We start from the raw sequence: 17,023 nt of genomic DNA on the forward strand, positions 1-17,023 counted from the left end.
ATCTGTTGTTTACGAGTTCAACTTGAGCAATACATCTCGATCTATTACTCACACTAAATTTAGCAATCATGGCAGTAAATAAGATTTCAAAATACAAGATGTACTTTGAGCAACCTCAGATTTATTACAGCACCAATATATTATTCCTCTTGAATAAAAATGTTTTTTTTTTCCCCAGAAAAACAAACTTGAGAAAATTGCAAGTATATTGTTCTCCAAATATCATACATTGAGTATTTTTCCTATTATTATGTCCAGTGGTTTAAACCTACATATTATGGTGATCTTCATCTTATGATTTTGATGACGTCATAGGGCACATGCCAGAAGAGTAAATGTCCTGACTGGCAAATTTAACAGGAAACAAAAAATCATAAACAACAGTAAACTACACATGCTGTGCAGTAACCTAACTGAAAACAGAAATGAAAGAAAATACATTTTTTTGATCTGATATGTTTCAGCTCACTTTCTTTAATTAAAAATGGAGTGAGGTTTGGTCTGTTCGGTTTCCAACACAAAACCATACAAGACAAAAGGTCAAAGCGAACATCTAAAAGAATACATCACACAAGTACAATGAAAAAACAGAAAATGTGCAATGTGACGATGCACAGCTCATGCTAAATTAGAGCTAAATTATTTTGATTCAAAGATCGGGACACCAAATTTGATCATTTCAATTTATCGCATAAACATTTTCTAATCTATATGCAATTATGTGACTAAAAAAAACAATCCAGTTACAGCTTCAATAATCAGTCATTACCACCAGTTCAGAAAAGAAAATCCACATTTTGTTGGCCCTTTTGCTACGTAAAGCTCTGTTTCTGGTGTTTCACAAAATGTTTTATTTTACTTGAATGTATAAAATCAGATCCAGTCTAGGATGTCTGTCAAATGGTCAAAAAAAAACAAACAGCAGCTTTACATAACTTAACCCACGGCGGATTATGATCATTTGGTTGAATCATCTCCATTGTATTACTAAACTGAGTTAAGTTGGAACGTAGAGATGCACGTCCTGCGATTTTAGTGATTGCATCGCTGCGGGTCGATCTGATCAGTGTCCATCTGAAACCAAATCAAAGCAGACGGTCAGTAAACAGAGGGAATCTTGTAAAAGACCAAGAAATCATAATCCAATTCAGCTGAACTCTTACCTCCTTTAGAGCTCTTACTGGGGTTGGGGGTTGTGGAGTATTTCGGAGGGTATCGGATAAACAGACGGTCTTCCTCCTTCTTGATCCAGCGCAGCAGCTTGGTGATGGCGTTGATGGCACAGGTTTTTGTGACAAGGGGGCTGAAGCACGTGTACAACTCGAATTTACTCGTGACCTGGAATGAGAAATTGACTTAACTTGCTTCGGGCAACTCGTAATTAACCTGAGAATATTTTCAAGGACGCCACCAAATAATCAATCGCAACGTGACTATTTGGAGCAAGGTCAGGGATCCTAATTTGCATAATCTGCATTTGCAAATTTTGACTGCTGCTCAGAGGCCTTAAAGGTAACTTGATATTTCAAGGTCTTGCCGGAGAGCATGTGAAAGCGCCAACATCAACATGTTTTGCTCTCGGAGGACTGAGAACAGATGCATGTGACAGCAGTTACTATTCACATACCCAGGCCAGCAGAGTCTCACGTTCGGCCACGTGGTAGATGAGCTTGAGGGGGCGTGAGGTGCTGTGGATACGGCCGTGCATGTCTCTGTACAGGTCCAGGAGTCTCATCTGCTCCTCCTCACAGGCGTAAGGGGCCTCCATCTCTGGGCTGGGCAGAAAGAGAAAAACAATGATGTCTTTGTGCTTTGGGATCTCATTTATTCATCAATATTTTCACAAATTATATTAGTAGTCTTACATTGTACCGCACATCTCATGACAAACAGACTGCGCTCAATAAAAGCCAATGCATTGGGTATCAAACAATAGGATAAATGAAGAAAGCATGCTTTCAATTTCTCTCCTTTGTGAAATTCATTTGGGAAATATGTGAGAGGTTTACAGTGAAAATAATAAGCTCACAGATTCAAACGTTATTTGTGGAGATGCTGAGGAAAAAATCTGAGGGTAGCATTAGTAAAAGGCTTTATCTCCTATTGCAAAGTGTTTGACTAAATCGATTTTAAAAAGTTGCCAATTGAAAACACAAGTAAAACATCACAGCAGTGTTATTTATGTATTGTTTATGTAATAGGTAACACTTTACAATAAGGTCTCATTTTTTAACATTAGTTAATGTATTAACTAACATGAACTAACAATGAGCAATACATATGTTACAGTATTTATTAATCTTTAGTTAATGCACTGTAAACTAACATGAACGTTAACAATGTTAAAAATTGATTTTAACAATGTATTAGTAAATTTTGAAATTAACTAAGATTAATAAATGTTGTAGAAGTATTGTTAATTCTTAGTTCATGTTAACTAAAGTAGTTTAATGTTAATAATGAAACCTTATTGTAAAGTGTTACCATATAATATAGCATTTATTAATATTTTAATAGCTTTTATTTCTATATTTTCAGTTTTTGTTTTACGTTTTAGTAATTATATGTTTTTTTCATATTTATTAGTTTGTATTAGTTTTCTACTTAGCTTTAATTTATTTTTATTTCATTTTTAGTTTTAGATATTTTAGTACTTATTTTATTTCAGGTAGTTGCCAAAGCAACATTTTTTGATTTTTGTTTAATATTAATATTTTATTTAATTTCATCTTTATTTCAAGTAAATGTAAACAACTTTTAATAGTTTTAGTTTTAGCAATAACAATACTGCATCATTCACAGCACATCCAATGAATCACAAAGGTGTTCACAACAATAAATAAAAGAGTTAATCTGATAAAAAAATCCAGGTCACATTTTATCCAAATATCACAAGAGAAAAAAATATATATATTGAATTAAAGGTGCCCTAGATTCAAAAATTGAATTTACCTCGGCATAGTTAAATAAGAGTTCAGTACATGGAAATGACATACAGTGAGTCTCAAACTCCATTGTTTCCTCCTTCTCATATAAATCTCATTTGTTTAAAAGACCTCCGAAGAACAGGCGAATCTCAACATAATACGTCCTCAGTGTTACGTAACAGTCGGGGTGTACGCCCCCAATATTTGCATATGCCAGCCCATGTTCAAGGCATTACACAAGGGCAGCCAGTATTAACGTCTGGATCTGTGCAGAGCTGAATCAACAGACTAGGTAAGCAAGCAAGAATAATATTATTATTATAAAAATGGCAGATGGAGCAATAATAACTGACATGATCCATGATATCATGATATTTTTAGTGATATTTGTAAATTGTCTTTCTAAATGTTTTGTTAGCATGTTGCTAATGTACTGTTAAATGTGGTTAAAGTTACCATAGTTTCTTACTGTATTCACGGAGACAAGAGCCGTCGCTATTTTCATTTTTAAACACTTGCAGTCTGTATAATTCATAAACACAACTTCATTCTTTATAAATCTCTCCAACAGTGTAGCATTAGCCGTTAGCCACGGAACACTATCAAACTCATTCAGAATCAAATGTAAACATCAAAATAAACACTGTACTTACGCGATTAGACATGCTGCATGACGAACACTTTGTAAAGATCCATTTTGAGGGTTATATTAGCTGTTTGAACTTTTTTTTGTGCTGTTTAAGGCAAGCGCAAGCTCTTGGGGCATGGAGCACGGGATTTAAAGGGCCACACACCCTGAATCGGCTCATTTCTAATTATGCCCCAAAATAGAAAATCTTTTAAAAAAAAGTTCTAGGGCACCTTTAAGAAAGTTAAGACATTTTACAATGTGACATTACAATAACGCACTTTTAGTGTTTTATTTATTTATTTTACATTTTTTATTTAGATAAAATAGAATTTTAATATCTGCATTTATCGTTTTTTCAGCCGCAGACTTTTTTGCATCACGATAATGAGAATTAGAGGACCAAATGTGGTAAACTCTCATGAAAATGCAGATCTTAAAGATCTTAAATTAAAAATTTAAATTTTGGCATTATTTACTCACCCTCAAGTTGTTCCAAACCTGTATAAATTTCTTTCTTCTGCTGAACACAAAAGAAGATATTTTGAAGAATATGGGTAACCAAACAGCTAACAGAGCCCATTGACTTCTATGGAACCAACATTCTTCAAAAAAAAAAATTCTTTTGTGTTCAGCAGAAGAAAGAAACTCCTACAGTTTTGGAACTACTTGAGGGCGAGTAAGTGATGACAGAATTTTCATTTTTGGGTGAATTATCCCTTTAATGGTTCTCAAACAAGGCTTCATTTTCTTAAAGTATAAACAGAACTTCTTATTTGTTCTTATTTTGGGATGAAATAAGAGTTGGACATGTTCTCAAAAGGTTTCATGAGATTCTCAATCCTCAATGCAAACGACTCACCTGGTGAACTGTGTTAGCTGCCGATAGTTGTCTGGTACGTCAAAGGGCTTGTACATGAAATGCCTGAGGTCAGACACTCCCACCTGACTGACGCTGTACGAGTGAGCTTTTGCTATGGAGTTCAGCGCATTCTGTGTTTGCATAGCCTCCTCGATCTTCCTCTTACACTCGGCCACCGAATAAAACGCCTCTTTATCGGTGGAGAGAAGAACCAGACAAACAGTACATTCAGGAGGGTCTAGATAGGAGATGTATGCATAAAAGTAACAGTCAGGATTAAAACTGGGCAGGCAGATGGGTGTCCAGATCTCCCCAGCCTGAAAGGCGGACGAAGCCCCGATGAGGTTCAGCAGAAGGTGGAGGTCGGCAGGCTCCAGTCGGGCATCGTCGATGACCATCTTTTCTTGTACTATGGTGAGCAGCTGGTTCTTGGCTATGAGGATGGAGAAGACCAGGTTGGGCGTGATTGCCTTCTGGAGAATCTGACTGAGGGAGTCCCTGAGAGATGAGGCCAAGGGGAGACAGTGCACAGCGGAGAGTAAGAGGCTGGGGTCTGAGTCCAAGAGGTTAAGGAGGCCGTCGAGGATCTTCTCCGAGCCGGCCAGCAGACGTCGCAGGTCGTAGTTTTTCTTGTGCTCGAAGATGCGGGTGATGCTGGCCTGAGTGAGCATGCTGACGATCTGGTTGTAGACGTAGAGCAGCTCGTTACGGAGCTGCTGCTCTGATTGACGGCTGTTGGAGACGGACACCAGCACCAGAGGACCCCGCTGCATGAACACAACCGTGTGCTCATCTATCAGGAGAGAACAACACAAGTGAAGAAATCAGTTGAAGTTATTCAAGCAGTGGATTCATAGTTTAGGTAGATGATTAATTGTTCTTTGGTCTAACAGACACCGGAAGCCTCATTTATAAAGCGTGCGTTCGCACAGATTTGATCTTAGAGTGTGTGAACGCTTAAATCCACGCCAACGCTCATATTTATAAAAACGGTCTTTGACGTGGAAAAGTGCTTAGCACCACGTCAGGGTCTGAGCAAACGTACGCACTTTTCCTTGTCGGATTACTGTAGGTTTTTGGAAATCTAAGCTATTCTTGCAGCTTGCCATTCTAAACTAAAGGATTTGGATGATGACTGGTGATCTTTTATATGTAAATGACATTAATTAGGTGTCGTTTACAACGTGGCGAACTGAAACCAATTGGCTGCATGCAAGTTCAAGATCATTTGCGATTTATAGATTTCACATCTGAAAGAGAGGTACTCGTTTTCTTCATTCTATGAATCCCATGTACGCACATCTGAGAAATGATCGTAACATCAAATTTAGGATGGTTTCTGCACAACATTTTATAAATGAGGCCCCAGCTACTCAAGATGTTTTCACAAATGTGAACAGTGTACACTACCATTCAAATTGAGGTCAGTAAGATGTATCATGGTTTTCACAAATATATTAAAGGGTTAGTTCACCCAAAAATGAAAATTCTTTCATTTATTACTCACCCTCATGCCGTACCACACCTGTAAGAGCTTCGTTAATCTTTAGAACACAAATGAAGATATTTTTGTTGAAATCCGATGGCTCAGTGAGGCCTCCATAGGGAGCAATGACATTCCCTCTATCAAGATCCATAAAGGTACTAAAAACATATTTAAATCAGTTCATGTGAGTACAGTGGTTCAATATTAATATTATAAAGCGGCGAGAATATTTTTGGAGCGCCAAAAAAAAAACAAAATAACGACTTATTTAGTAATGGCCGATTTCAAAACATTGCTTCAGGAAGATTCGGAGCACAGATGAATCGGTGTGTCGAATCTGCTATTCGGAGCGCCAAAGTCACGTGATTTCAGCCGTTGGCAATTTGACACGCCATCTGAATCATGATTCGACACACTGATTCATTTGTGGTCCGATGCTTCATGAAGCAGTGTTTTAAATCGGCCATCACTAAATAAGTCGTTATTTAGTTTTTTTGGCGCACCAAAAATATTCTCGTCGCTTTATAATATTAATATTAAACCACTGTACGCACATGAACCGATTTAAATATGTTTTTAGTACCTTTATGGATCTTGAGAGAGGGAATGTCATTGCTCCCTATGCAGGCCTCACGGAGCCATCGGATTGCAACAAAATTATATTTTTTTTCATTTGTGTTCCGAAAATTAACAAAGGTCTTACGGGTGTGGAACGGCATGAGGGTAAGTAATAAATGACATTATTTTCATTTTTGGGTGAACTAACCCTTTAAGGAGCACAACTGTTTTCAAAACTGATAATGAAGAAGAATTGACAAAATGCTTCTTGAGCAGTAAATCAGCATATTAGAATGATTTCTGATGAATCATGTGACACTGAATACTGGAGTAATGATGCTGAAAATTCAACTTTGTCAAAAGGAATAAATTATATTTTAAAATGCTTTAAAACAGTTATTTTAAATTATTTTAAAATTTATAATAATATTGCAAGATGTTATATAAGTTAATAAAACCAACCCCAAATTTTTGAATGAAGGTATGTTTTTATATAAAATATAATAAAAAGAAAAAATGCATTTTTCCCTATAAAACTACAGCTACATAACTTTTAAAAATGTTGGTAAAATGTTGAGTCAAATACATTGATTTTATGCATGTTTGGTATCATGGTTTTTTTCTGCAAAATAATAATAATAATAATAATAAAAGACTAATTGTTCATGAAATTCATTCAAAAGGATTTACAAAAAAAGAAACTTGTTTTATATACTGCCCGCCCCAAAAAAACAAAACAAAAAAAGAACGCTCTTTGGATTTAACTAGGCAAATGCTTAAGAGTCTATGACTGGATCATTATTGCAGTGATTATTTTGTTTCTAGAATGTTACTGTATATGTTTAGCAACAGTTCTTCAAACTCTAATTGATGAAGTGTGTAGCTTTTCATTTCTTGAACAACCAACCATGTAGGAAGACACATCATGGCCATATTCCAGGATAACAATGTCAAGATTCATAGATCACCTCTTAGGAGGTGCATCAATTTTTTGGTCATCTTGTATTGAAAGTGCAAGAGTCAAGCACTCTGTAAAGTCTACTCCAGCACATCCCAAAGACTTTCAATGAATTTAAGGTCTGGACTCAGAGGTGCAAATATGTGAAAATAATTCTTCATGCTCCCGATCAACCATTCTTTCACAATTTGAGCCTGATGAATCTTGACATTGTCATCCTGGAATATGGCCATGATGTGTCTTCCTACATGGTTATTTAAGAAATGAAACATAACATGCTAGAAACATAATAATCACTGCAATAATGATCCAATCATAGACTCTTAAGCATTTGCCTATTTAAATCCAAACAGCGACTTTTTTTTGTTGGCCAGTGTACGACAAACTGCTCTACTCGCTAAAAACAGTTGGTACAAACCACTTAAACACTTAAAGATCCAAGATTTTCTAGTCAGTATCATGTGATATTAGATGGAGGAGCTTGCTCATTATGAGAGCACCTGATTGGACAAATATTTGCATACGCCCCTGAGTGCAAGACGAGTCATCAATATTTTCTGTCTGTTTTCCCGGAAGAGAAAGACTTAATAAACAAGCTAATAATGCATGCCCTTTTCCTTTCATAGGGTCTTTAAGCCAATCATTTAGACATCACAAAGAACTTACCGGAGTAGACTGAACGAATGATGTTGTCTCCACTTTGCACGAAGGACACCAAAGCCATCATCACTCCCATAGTGGAGGACAGAGCCTCCTCACTTCCATATCGGGAATAAATGGGCTTCCCAGCCTCGCTCAACACAAACACATGCTTCCTGTGTTGTCTCCAACTCTCCGCTGTCACATCCTCATTCCTGTGCGAGGGAGGTCCCAGAGGTGTGCCGGTCTCGGATAGAGGAGACGAGGCTCCTTTCATACCCATTCCCTGCTCTTCCAACTTCCCCCGGGCTAACACGGTTACAACAAACTCACCCGAGTCATCATGGCCATTGTCAACTAATGCAGAATCCTCGGATGCTTTCCCAGAATCAGTCTCCGAACCACCGGCACACAGACAACTGTCATCATCAATGTGGAGCTTCTGCATATCTGTTGAAGGCTCTTGTGGTTGATTTCCCTCCTCTGATGTAGGGTCTGCTGACTCCAAGAGCCCCTCTGGGTCTGAAGGCATCCTGTGATCTTCATGCACACAATGGTTTTCTGATGGGACATCACTATCCGAATAAGCAATATCTGGAAAGGAGAGTCTGCATCAGCATGTTACCCACTAGAACACAAGTTTACACTAGTAATAAAACGGCACCACCCAAAACATTACCTATCTGATCAAGACATTGTGGAAGAATGGATGGATCAAATATCTTCACCTCCTCCATATTCCCAGTCTGTTGACTGCTCGGATCCATGTCAACATTCAAAACAACTGAATTTAAATTGAGAAAGTGACTTAATAACACCCAACAAACAGCAAATATATCAGAAAAGCAATTTAATTAATGAGGGTTCGTACTTTATGTACAACAGTGAAGTCTAACACGTTTAATCTGATTACTGCTGTTATCCCATATCTGCACCGCTCGTGGAGTTTGAACACCGTCACGCGCGTCTTCTACCGCAGATAGTTTAATAACAATGAATGGCTTTAAATAACATGAACTGGTTAAAAATCATAGAACTATTAACCAGAGTACAAGACAGAAACGAGCTAATCTACGTTACTTATGGGAAAAGCTAATGATTTCCCCGATAAATGACTCCTCTCGTGAACTAATTCACTACTCGTCATAATCACATTCATGTCTAATAGAATAAATTATTAAAGATGATTAAAAACCAAGATCATCCTTTCGTTTTCGCTCAACGCAACTGACTCAGCCGCCGGTGCTCCAGGAAGCTTGACGTTAAAAACACTGCAAAACAAATATCCACAACCACTTCCGGTTGACATATTTCAAAATAAAGGTCCATAATGAAACACAAAGTATATTTAAGTGTGAGACCATCAGTGAAAATAATCCACTATAATTTTACTATGTATAGATTATATTTACAATTCACTATATATATATATATATATATATATATATATATATATATATATATAGAGAGAGAGAGAGAGAGAGAGAGAGAGAGAATTTCACCTTTTTTATATACACTTTGCAACTTTTTTATTATAATATTTATTATAATATTGGATATGTGTTATGGTATGTTATGATGTTCAATACTGAAATCTCAAGTTTCACTAAATACTTTTGACAGGGTACAAACATCAAGGTATGATTTTGAATTGTTTATTGGTTATCTTTATATAACCAACATCCTGCAGCTTCCTTTGCTGCATTGGTCAATATAGCAAAAATTAGAAAAAAAAAAAAAGATCAAAACATTTTCAACATTCATATACTAATTAGTATAATTTATTGTGCTCAAATAATGAAAACACCTGATAATAATAAACAGTTGAGATGATATTTTTAATATTAATTTTACAATGCTTATTTAAACATGCACCTAACTAGGTCCATGGAGTTTAATGAAATTAAGGAAAATGGGTTAGAAAAAAAAAACCACAGGGAAAGATCAGAATACAGTGGTTTTTATAAAGAGGAGGGGAGAGGAAGAAACATTGTATGGTGTTGAAATAAAGAAATGCAGCTGTTCCATGGTTTGTGCTGCAAGTTATGCTGTGTCCAATATATCAACTGCAGTCTGGAGAAGATTCTCTGTGCATTGCATTTTTCTTCAAGCTATCGAGGTATTCTTGTTGTGAAGCAGCCAGAACTGAAGCCAGAACATCATCATCTTCCCAATCTGTTAAACCTAAAAAAAATAAATAAAAAAAAACACTTAATTAACAAAGACATTATAATTATAAGCAAAGTCCCTTTAAGACAAGTCATTTCACTCGGCGGCCATCTTTAAAACGCCTCTCGGGCATCCTGGGCATCATGCAGCTCCTATCTCTTTAAATGGGGAAACATCAGATTCTCCAAAACTGTTCGTCACCCTTACGATTAAATTTGATATTTGAAATCACCAATGAAATCTAACAACAACGACTCATAAATTTAGTTTCTAAACGCTCGAAGCATGACAAAAAAACTCTTTTTTTTTTTTTTTCAGGCTGGATCAAGCTAATGCGCATGCGCAGACCTAAATGCGCGTCTGACTGTTTCTATAGAAACCGGTGATTCTAGCGGCCGCTGAAGTGACGCGATGACTTTACCAGTCGGCGATTGGCTCTTGGCTTTAGAAGGCGGGACTTATTCCTCCATATTGCGCGTTACACTTTCTCCCATTCAAAACAATACGAGTGACATGTCTTGTGTTATTCTATAGTCTTTGTTATAAGTCAACAAACATTTCTACTAAAGCATATAATGCCGTACCGAAGGCAGTAGGTGACATATCCTGCATTAGAGTCCTGTAGCCCAGGGTTGGATAGAGAGACACCAGGGAAGAGTTGGCAGAAGACTGATGACTTGGACCTTGAGAAGAAATCAAGCAAGAACCAGTTAGCAAGCATGAAGTGTGCATTAGCAAAAGCAAAGAAAACATACATATACAGACCTGGGGCACATGGTGATGGGGGTTTGGGAAGAACCAATGAGGCTCCTGCTGGGGAGGGGGGTTTGACGGAGGGTTCAGGGTGAGCCGGGCCTGGATGCTCTGGAGAGGGGGCGGAGCTGCGCTGGCGAGGGGACCGGCATCCCCAGTCCTCAAATCCACTAGAAGTGGCGGCTGTGGCAGAGCTGCAGGTGGCACTAGCTTTCCGAGGCTAAATGAAAAAGCAGAAAGGGAAAGTGGTCAAAGTTGTTTGAACTAGCTTTGATTTGGTCAGTGGGATGGTTTCATACTTGTCTTGCTTGCTTCTCTTGGTCCTGAAGCCACTGCAAGTAGGACTCCCGGGCCACCTGTTCCTCAATGGCCTCATTGGTGGCCTCCCAATCTGTTGCTCTCTTCTTGTCCTCCAGCATCTGCTGCTCAATCCAAGACTCCTCAGACGTCTTAATAGCATTTTTCATGAGGCTCTGGTCAGCGTACTACATAGAGACAGTATAACATACATTAGCAGAAAAAATCCTCAATAAATAAATACTCTAATTTATGTGTCTTATTCACAACACCTACACCCGGTTTAAAGGAGGGGAGGCCCAGCCCCACCCCAACACTGGCCTTGTAGGGATTCACCACAGAGTTATAATGGATGTTCTTGTGGTAACTGACACGTATCGGCTCATCGTTGTTCTCTTGTATGCCGTGGAACGTATTAATTGGCTCTGCAAGATGGGAGTTGTCAAATAATACGTTAAAAATGTTATTTCCTCTTCTGTCCTAAAATATACCACAGCCTATTAGATGGCAGAAATTCAACAGACATTAACTAACCAACGCCATTCTGGTAAACCTCCACCGGCCGGTTGTACATTTCTGCCATGGCCTGCATCTCTATGTGGTTCCCATGGCAGTTGTTCTTCCTCTTTCTGTTAATGTATGTGGTGAAGTCTTCTGTGACATAACTGGAAAAGTAATCTGCATTTTTCGTCTGCAATTGAGGCATAAACAGAATCACAACAGCAGTCAATATTTAAAAGAAGAGGTAAACTCACATTTCAAAGCTAATTATTTTTTAATTGCAAATCATTTATTCTTAAATATTTCACCAACTCACCAAGTAATCCATACACTGCTTCCGTACCACATCATGCATATCTTGGTCCCCGTATACTTGATCAGCTTTAAAAAATAAAAAAAATTATACATTTCTTATTTTTAACTAAATCTATTCAATTTGTTTTTGGTAATCAAAATATAAATATTACATGAAAAACTTTTTTTCACTTAAAATGAAAATTATAAATGCTTCCTTGGCAACTAACTGAAATAAAATATGTTTAATCTATATAGAAATATTTAAATATATATATTACCAACTGCTCTGAAAAGACATGCTCCATCTTCCTTCATTTTTTTGATTTCAAAGCCTTTCTTTTCCCTTAAGGCTTTCTCGAACCATTCTTCTTGCTGTAGGTCAAAAAAAGAAAAAGAAAGAAAGAAAAAGTGTATCATAGGACAATGAGGACATATAAAACATTTATTCCAATCACCAAAATAGATAGTGTTTGGACAATTTAAAATTAATATAAATGGAAAAAAGGACATTTCATTCTCATTTACAAGCTTTGTAAAATCATTTAATTTCCACAGTAGAATGTACGAAAACCCCAGTCACCATTCACTTTCAGTTTTTTGGGGTTAATGTAGGGTTATGTTGATTTTGTGTCACAATTTCAACTTTTTATATCATAAATCATAATTTAGACTTGCTGTCATAACTGTGGCAAAACGTTGACTAGAAATGGGCTTTAATAGAGTTAAGATATAAACAATGAACCAAAAACTGAAATAATTTAAAAAAAACTCAAAACAACCAAAAGTCAAACAGGTTTGGAGGGTGAACAAATGACAGCAGAATTTTTGTTTTTTGATGAACTATCCATTCAAGGCACAGTTTGCTCTTAGCAGACTATATGGATCATGCAAACTGGCACAGAAAGCAGTCTAGTAAGAAAACTATCAATATCCTGAACCTGCTCGACAGTGGCTGGGTCCACAAGCTGAAGTCTGGCCGCATTCTCATACTCATCCTCACTGTTGTTGCCTCCAGCTCCCTCTTCGGGTTCCGAGACTGGACTACCGCCCCCTCCTCCTCCGCCTCCCACTCTACCTCCTCCACCTGTCAAACCGCTGGAGCAGACCGCCTGCCGTCTCCGCTTGCTGAGTCCGGGTCCCGAGCAGCAGCTTCCAACACCACCTGCGCCGCAGGGTAACTCGACACGACCTGCGACCACAACCGAGTTCGCGCTCCCTTCGCACTGCACGACCGGCGCTCCAGCGGTACCGGGCTGAGGGGAGGCCGGCTGCGGGCGAGCGCTCGCCTCGATCCGCCGCTCCTCTCTGGAAGTGTGCGGTGTGGCCTGGTATGTCCACGGCGGCGGAGAGGCCCTGGGTCGGGACCCCGATCGTCCTGCGAGGGAATGAGGGTGCGACTCAGAGCCGCCTCGTCTGTCCGGTTCGTCCGTATGATCACCGCCACCGGCTGTAGAGGCCGGTTTCTTCTTTGGGAGGATTGTCATAGCTGGCCAGCTTGCGGTGATTTGTGTTGTTATGTGTTACAACACAGAGAATAAACGGCCTTTTACACTTGTATATGAGCAGTTTGTTCGCTGCATGTATATTTACACCCGTCCTAACATAATACGAGGTGTTGGTGAAATAATACGGTCGTCACAGATCTTTCAGTTTCGAGGTTTTTCTTTCGTAACAACGACCGAGCGAGAGTTTGACACAAACATCAACAAACCACAATGCGATTGCACGTCACTTCCGACGCCTGGTTTGCTTCTTGTTGACAAATGGGCTCATAGTGCTTTGCACTGCCCCCTACCGCATCAACCGTTCCATTGACTCACGGTGATTTTTGATCCATTTCCAGTGAAGAAAGTGTTATGGAAAACAACACATTAGAACCAGTTTTTGTAACAGTCTAGTAACTAATTCACATATTTAACTATTTATAAATATTTTATCGGTGAACATATAGGTTAAAACTGACCCATATTTAAAGTGCCAATAGAGTGTCATATGTTTGTCATTCACTACCGCTGCTGAATGCTTGATTCTGATTGGTTGACAGACGTTCTATAACTGCACAACTATGAACTAGTTCCAGGTTTCATGTCCACGTTATCACTTTGGCACATTTAAACAGCCATAATCTAGGCTATAGCATATGCTACTACAGAAAAAGAACAAACAATATACAAGTATTGCATAAAAAATGACAAGCAATTTCTATTAAAGGGATAGTTCACCCAAAAATTATTATTATTTTTTTTTTGTTATCATTTACTCATCCTCATGCTGTTCAAGATATTTGACCAGGTTTTTTACCAAAAATGTTGGAAACCAGATAGTCATTGACTTCCATTTTATTTTTTTTCCCCCCTGCTATGGTACCATCAACTGTCTGGTTACCAACATTCTTCAAAATATCTTCTTTTGTGTTCAACAAAAGAAAGAAACTCATACAGGTTTGGAAAAACATGAGGGTGAGTAAATGATGACCAAATTTAAATTTTTGGATGAAATATCCCTTTAAGATATATGCTGTCTCTCCTTATGTGTGACCAATAATTGCTCAGAAACAGCCCAAACCACAATTTCTAGTTCTAAATTGATACGAACAAATAAGTAGAGGTTTGGGTAAGTTACTATGTTCAGTAATTGTCTCCAGGAGCGGCACAGTGGCTTAATGGGTGGCACTGTCGTCTCACAGCAAGAAGGTTCATGGTTTGAGTCCTTTCAGTGTGGAGTTTGCATGTTCTCCCTCCTCTGGGTGCTCCGGTTTCCCCCACAATCCAAAAACATGCAGTATAGGTGAATTGGAGATGCTAATCCAGAGTGTGTGAGCCCCAAGCCATGTAATGAGCAGGGTTGGGGAAAGATCTGCCAACCTACCCCAGAAAAGACATTTCCAACACCTCTTGCGTATGGGAAGAGATGGCCATAGAATCACAAAGAATCAGACTAAAAATGGTTAATGAGAGAGAGAATCGACTCCAGATTGGTGAATTATTGAAAGTTAATGCACACCCTGAGATCATAATGTGGCCACAACCCATAGTTACAGCTCCAGGTGTGCATAAATTTGTATAATTCAACAGTTCATTGACAATTATTCTTACTTCAGTATTGTTTTTGTAACTGTATTACAGCTTGAATCTAAACAGATTTTCTAAGACTTCACCCCAAATGAGAAATTAACATGATTTTAGATGATGGAACAACAGGTGAAAAGCTCTGGGCTAAATGGACCATTGAATGAACACTATGAAAACAAAAAACTCTCACAATCATACTGATTTATATACAGTAACATATGATTTCTTCAAAATTATTTTTTCAGGATTTTATTAAATCATTTTCCCCAACATGCATTCAACCAATACATTTTTATTCCAGTGTTTTTCTTTTTTCTCTTAAATGAAAACAAGACACCCACAAAATTCATAAAGGCTAAGTAAGCCAACTTGGAACCTGAGTTTACTGTAACTGCATGTTCATCATCAATTAATATGAACTGAAATAATACCATTAATCAAACAATGTACTTAATGCATGGTCTTTTTCCCATTTGCTATAATGCAAAATATATAAGTGACTACTTTTGCATGTGACAATAAAATGATCTGAATGTCAGTCTCTAAAGTCGACTTGTTACTATTTTCATTTAAATCAACCATTAAATACTGATCATTATACACTTTGTTTAAAATCAGTATCTCTTGGGGAGCTCAAGGAAACATAATAAAACTAAACATCTCTAATCAAAACTTTGATGTCTTTACAGATTGTCGTTGTTTTTTTCTTGATAATCATTTTTAATAAATATGATTTAGAATGCAGGATTGCCTATTATGAGGATTGCACACAAGACACTTAAAACATTTATTCTGAAACATAAAGTTATGGCACATTTTCGAAAGCAAAGAGTTCAAAAAGAGTGAAACCTCCATGTATCCGCGTTCTACTGGCTGGACCGTTGAAACACAATTGATCCCAGCATTGTCTCTGTAGCTCTGACAGTCATGATCATTTATGATATGTACTTAGCATAAGGAGATGAACTGAATGTGACTTATTAATGTGCTATTATGTATTATGTCCGATTCCATTTGGATGAATCAGATACAAACACTTAGTCCTTCAATAAATGCTGGTGGAAGTTTAGTTTTCTGTTGGTTTCCTCCAAAGGTACTTCATCATGAATTCATGAATCTATAAGTTCAACTTGGTTGGTGATGCCGTGATGATAAAAAGGAAATATTAAAGGGGACAAATACGTTCCAGTCTCAAAGCTGCATGAAAGTTCCACATCAAACAGAATCCATTGATCCTCTGTATGTTATTTCTGTACATATTGTACTATTAACACATTATTTCAGTGTTATTCTCACCCAGACTCTTCTCTTGTTGCAGATATTACATCCTCTGGTTATCCTTGTCCAGTTGAGGTTGCAAAATGAATGATAGCAAACAGCAGTTTGCCTTGACTATCTCCTCAGACTACTTCATTAGGATGTACACAGGCCTTGGTGACCTGAAGAGAGATAGCATGTTATATAATGCAATATGTCTTTAAATACTACAAAAATATGTTTGATATAAAGTATAGATATGACTAAAAGTGATGTCCAGCCTAATTATTATTAAAAAATTGTTAAAGATTTTGTAAGCATATTGTGCTTGGAGGCAATTGATTTAATCGTGACGCAATGAACCAAGCAAAATTGTGCGGATGTAATTTTTGGCCAGGCTGTCATACAAAGAAATGATGAACACGTGCATGCAAAAACAAGAGAGAACAAAAGAAATATTAATAACTAATTATGTTTTAGTCAATATATGTGGGGTTTTTTTTTTTCATTGTTTTGCATAGTAAAATAAAACCTATAGCTTTAGTTTACCGTTTTTTTTGGCCAAATAGTTTTGTCAAATGAGTTTATTGTTTTGTTCTTCCCTCATATTTAAAATATAT

The 17,023-nt window shown here is 37.6% G+C and overlaps 2 protein-coding genes across 3 annotated transcripts; both read right to left on the bottom strand.

The window, feature by feature from the left end:
• Positions 1–115: 115 nt before the first annotated feature.
• On the bottom strand, positions 116–9,308 carry mon1bb (MON1 secretory trafficking family member Bb). Its single transcript, XM_067387271.1, has 7 exons — positions 8,930–9,308; positions 8,738–8,842; positions 8,086–8,652; positions 4,418–5,210; positions 1,628–1,775; positions 1,164–1,338; positions 116–1,074 (listed from the first exon to the last, which is right to left on the bottom strand). The coding sequence occupies exons 2-7, from the start codon at positions 8,823–8,825 to the stop codon at positions 1,064–1,066; spliced, it is 1,782 nt and encodes a 593-aa protein (XP_067243372.1). The 5' UTR covers positions 8,826–8,842; positions 8,930–9,308; the 3' UTR covers positions 116–1,063.
• A 569-nt stretch (positions 9,309–9,877) lies between these two features.
• otud5b (OTU deubiquitinase 5b) lies at positions 9,878–13,798 on the bottom strand. Of its 2 annotated transcripts, none has more exons than XM_067387272.1 (9): positions 13,014–13,798; positions 12,354–12,447; positions 12,095–12,159; positions 11,812–11,968; positions 11,554–11,702; positions 11,280–11,465; positions 10,993–11,200; positions 10,812–10,910; positions 9,878–10,242 (listed from the first exon to the last, which is right to left on the bottom strand). In XM_067387272.1, the coding sequence occupies exons 1-9, from the start codon at positions 13,557–13,559 to the stop codon at positions 10,121–10,123; spliced, it is 1,626 nt and encodes a 541-aa protein (XP_067243373.1). In that variant the 5' UTR covers positions 13,560–13,798; the 3' UTR covers positions 9,878–10,120. The 2 variants fall into 2 exon arrangements, with proteins under 2 accessions (XP_067243373.1, XP_067243374.1); XM_067387273.1 differs by having other exon boundaries at positions 13,076–13,194.
• Between the last annotated feature and the right edge of the window lie 3,225 nt (positions 13,799–17,023).

The sequence above is a fragment of the Chanodichthys erythropterus genome, chromosome 6 (assembly GCF_024489055.1).
Source record: "Chanodichthys erythropterus isolate Z2021 chromosome 6, ASM2448905v1, whole genome shotgun sequence".
NCBI lineage: Eukaryota > Metazoa > Chordata > Actinopteri > Cypriniformes > Xenocyprididae > Chanodichthys > Chanodichthys erythropterus.

What these genes read in the sequence shown, in the direction of transcription:
- mon1bb (XM_067387271.1), bottom strand. Translation starts at nt 8,825, where the DNA reads ATGGATCCGAGCAGTCAACAGACTGGGAATATGGAGGAGGTGAAGATA. An exon ending in CATTCGTTCAGTCTACTCCG is followed by an intron (nt 5,211 to 8,085) that starts GTAAGTTCTTTG and finishes CTCTCCTGATAG; the next exon opens with ATGAGCACACGGTTGTGTTC. An exon ending in CAGCTAACACAGTTCACCAG is followed by an intron (nt 1,776 to 4,417) that starts GTGAGTCGTTTG and finishes CTTTCTGCCCAG; the next exon opens with CCCAGAGATGGAGGCCCCTT.
- otud5b (XM_067387272.1), bottom strand. Translation starts at nt 13,559, where the DNA reads ATGACAATCCTCCCAAAGAAGAAACCGGCCTCTACAGCCGGTGGCGGT. An exon ending in GGTTTACCAGAATGGCGTTG is followed by an intron (nt 11,703 to 11,811) that starts GTTAGTTAATGT and finishes CCCATCTTGCAG; the next exon opens with AGCCAATTAATACGTTCCAC. An exon ending in TATGTCACCTACTGCCTTCG is followed by an intron (nt 10,243 to 10,811) that starts GTACGGCATTAT and finishes TATTTTTTTTAG; the next exon opens with GTTTAACAGATTGGGAAGAT.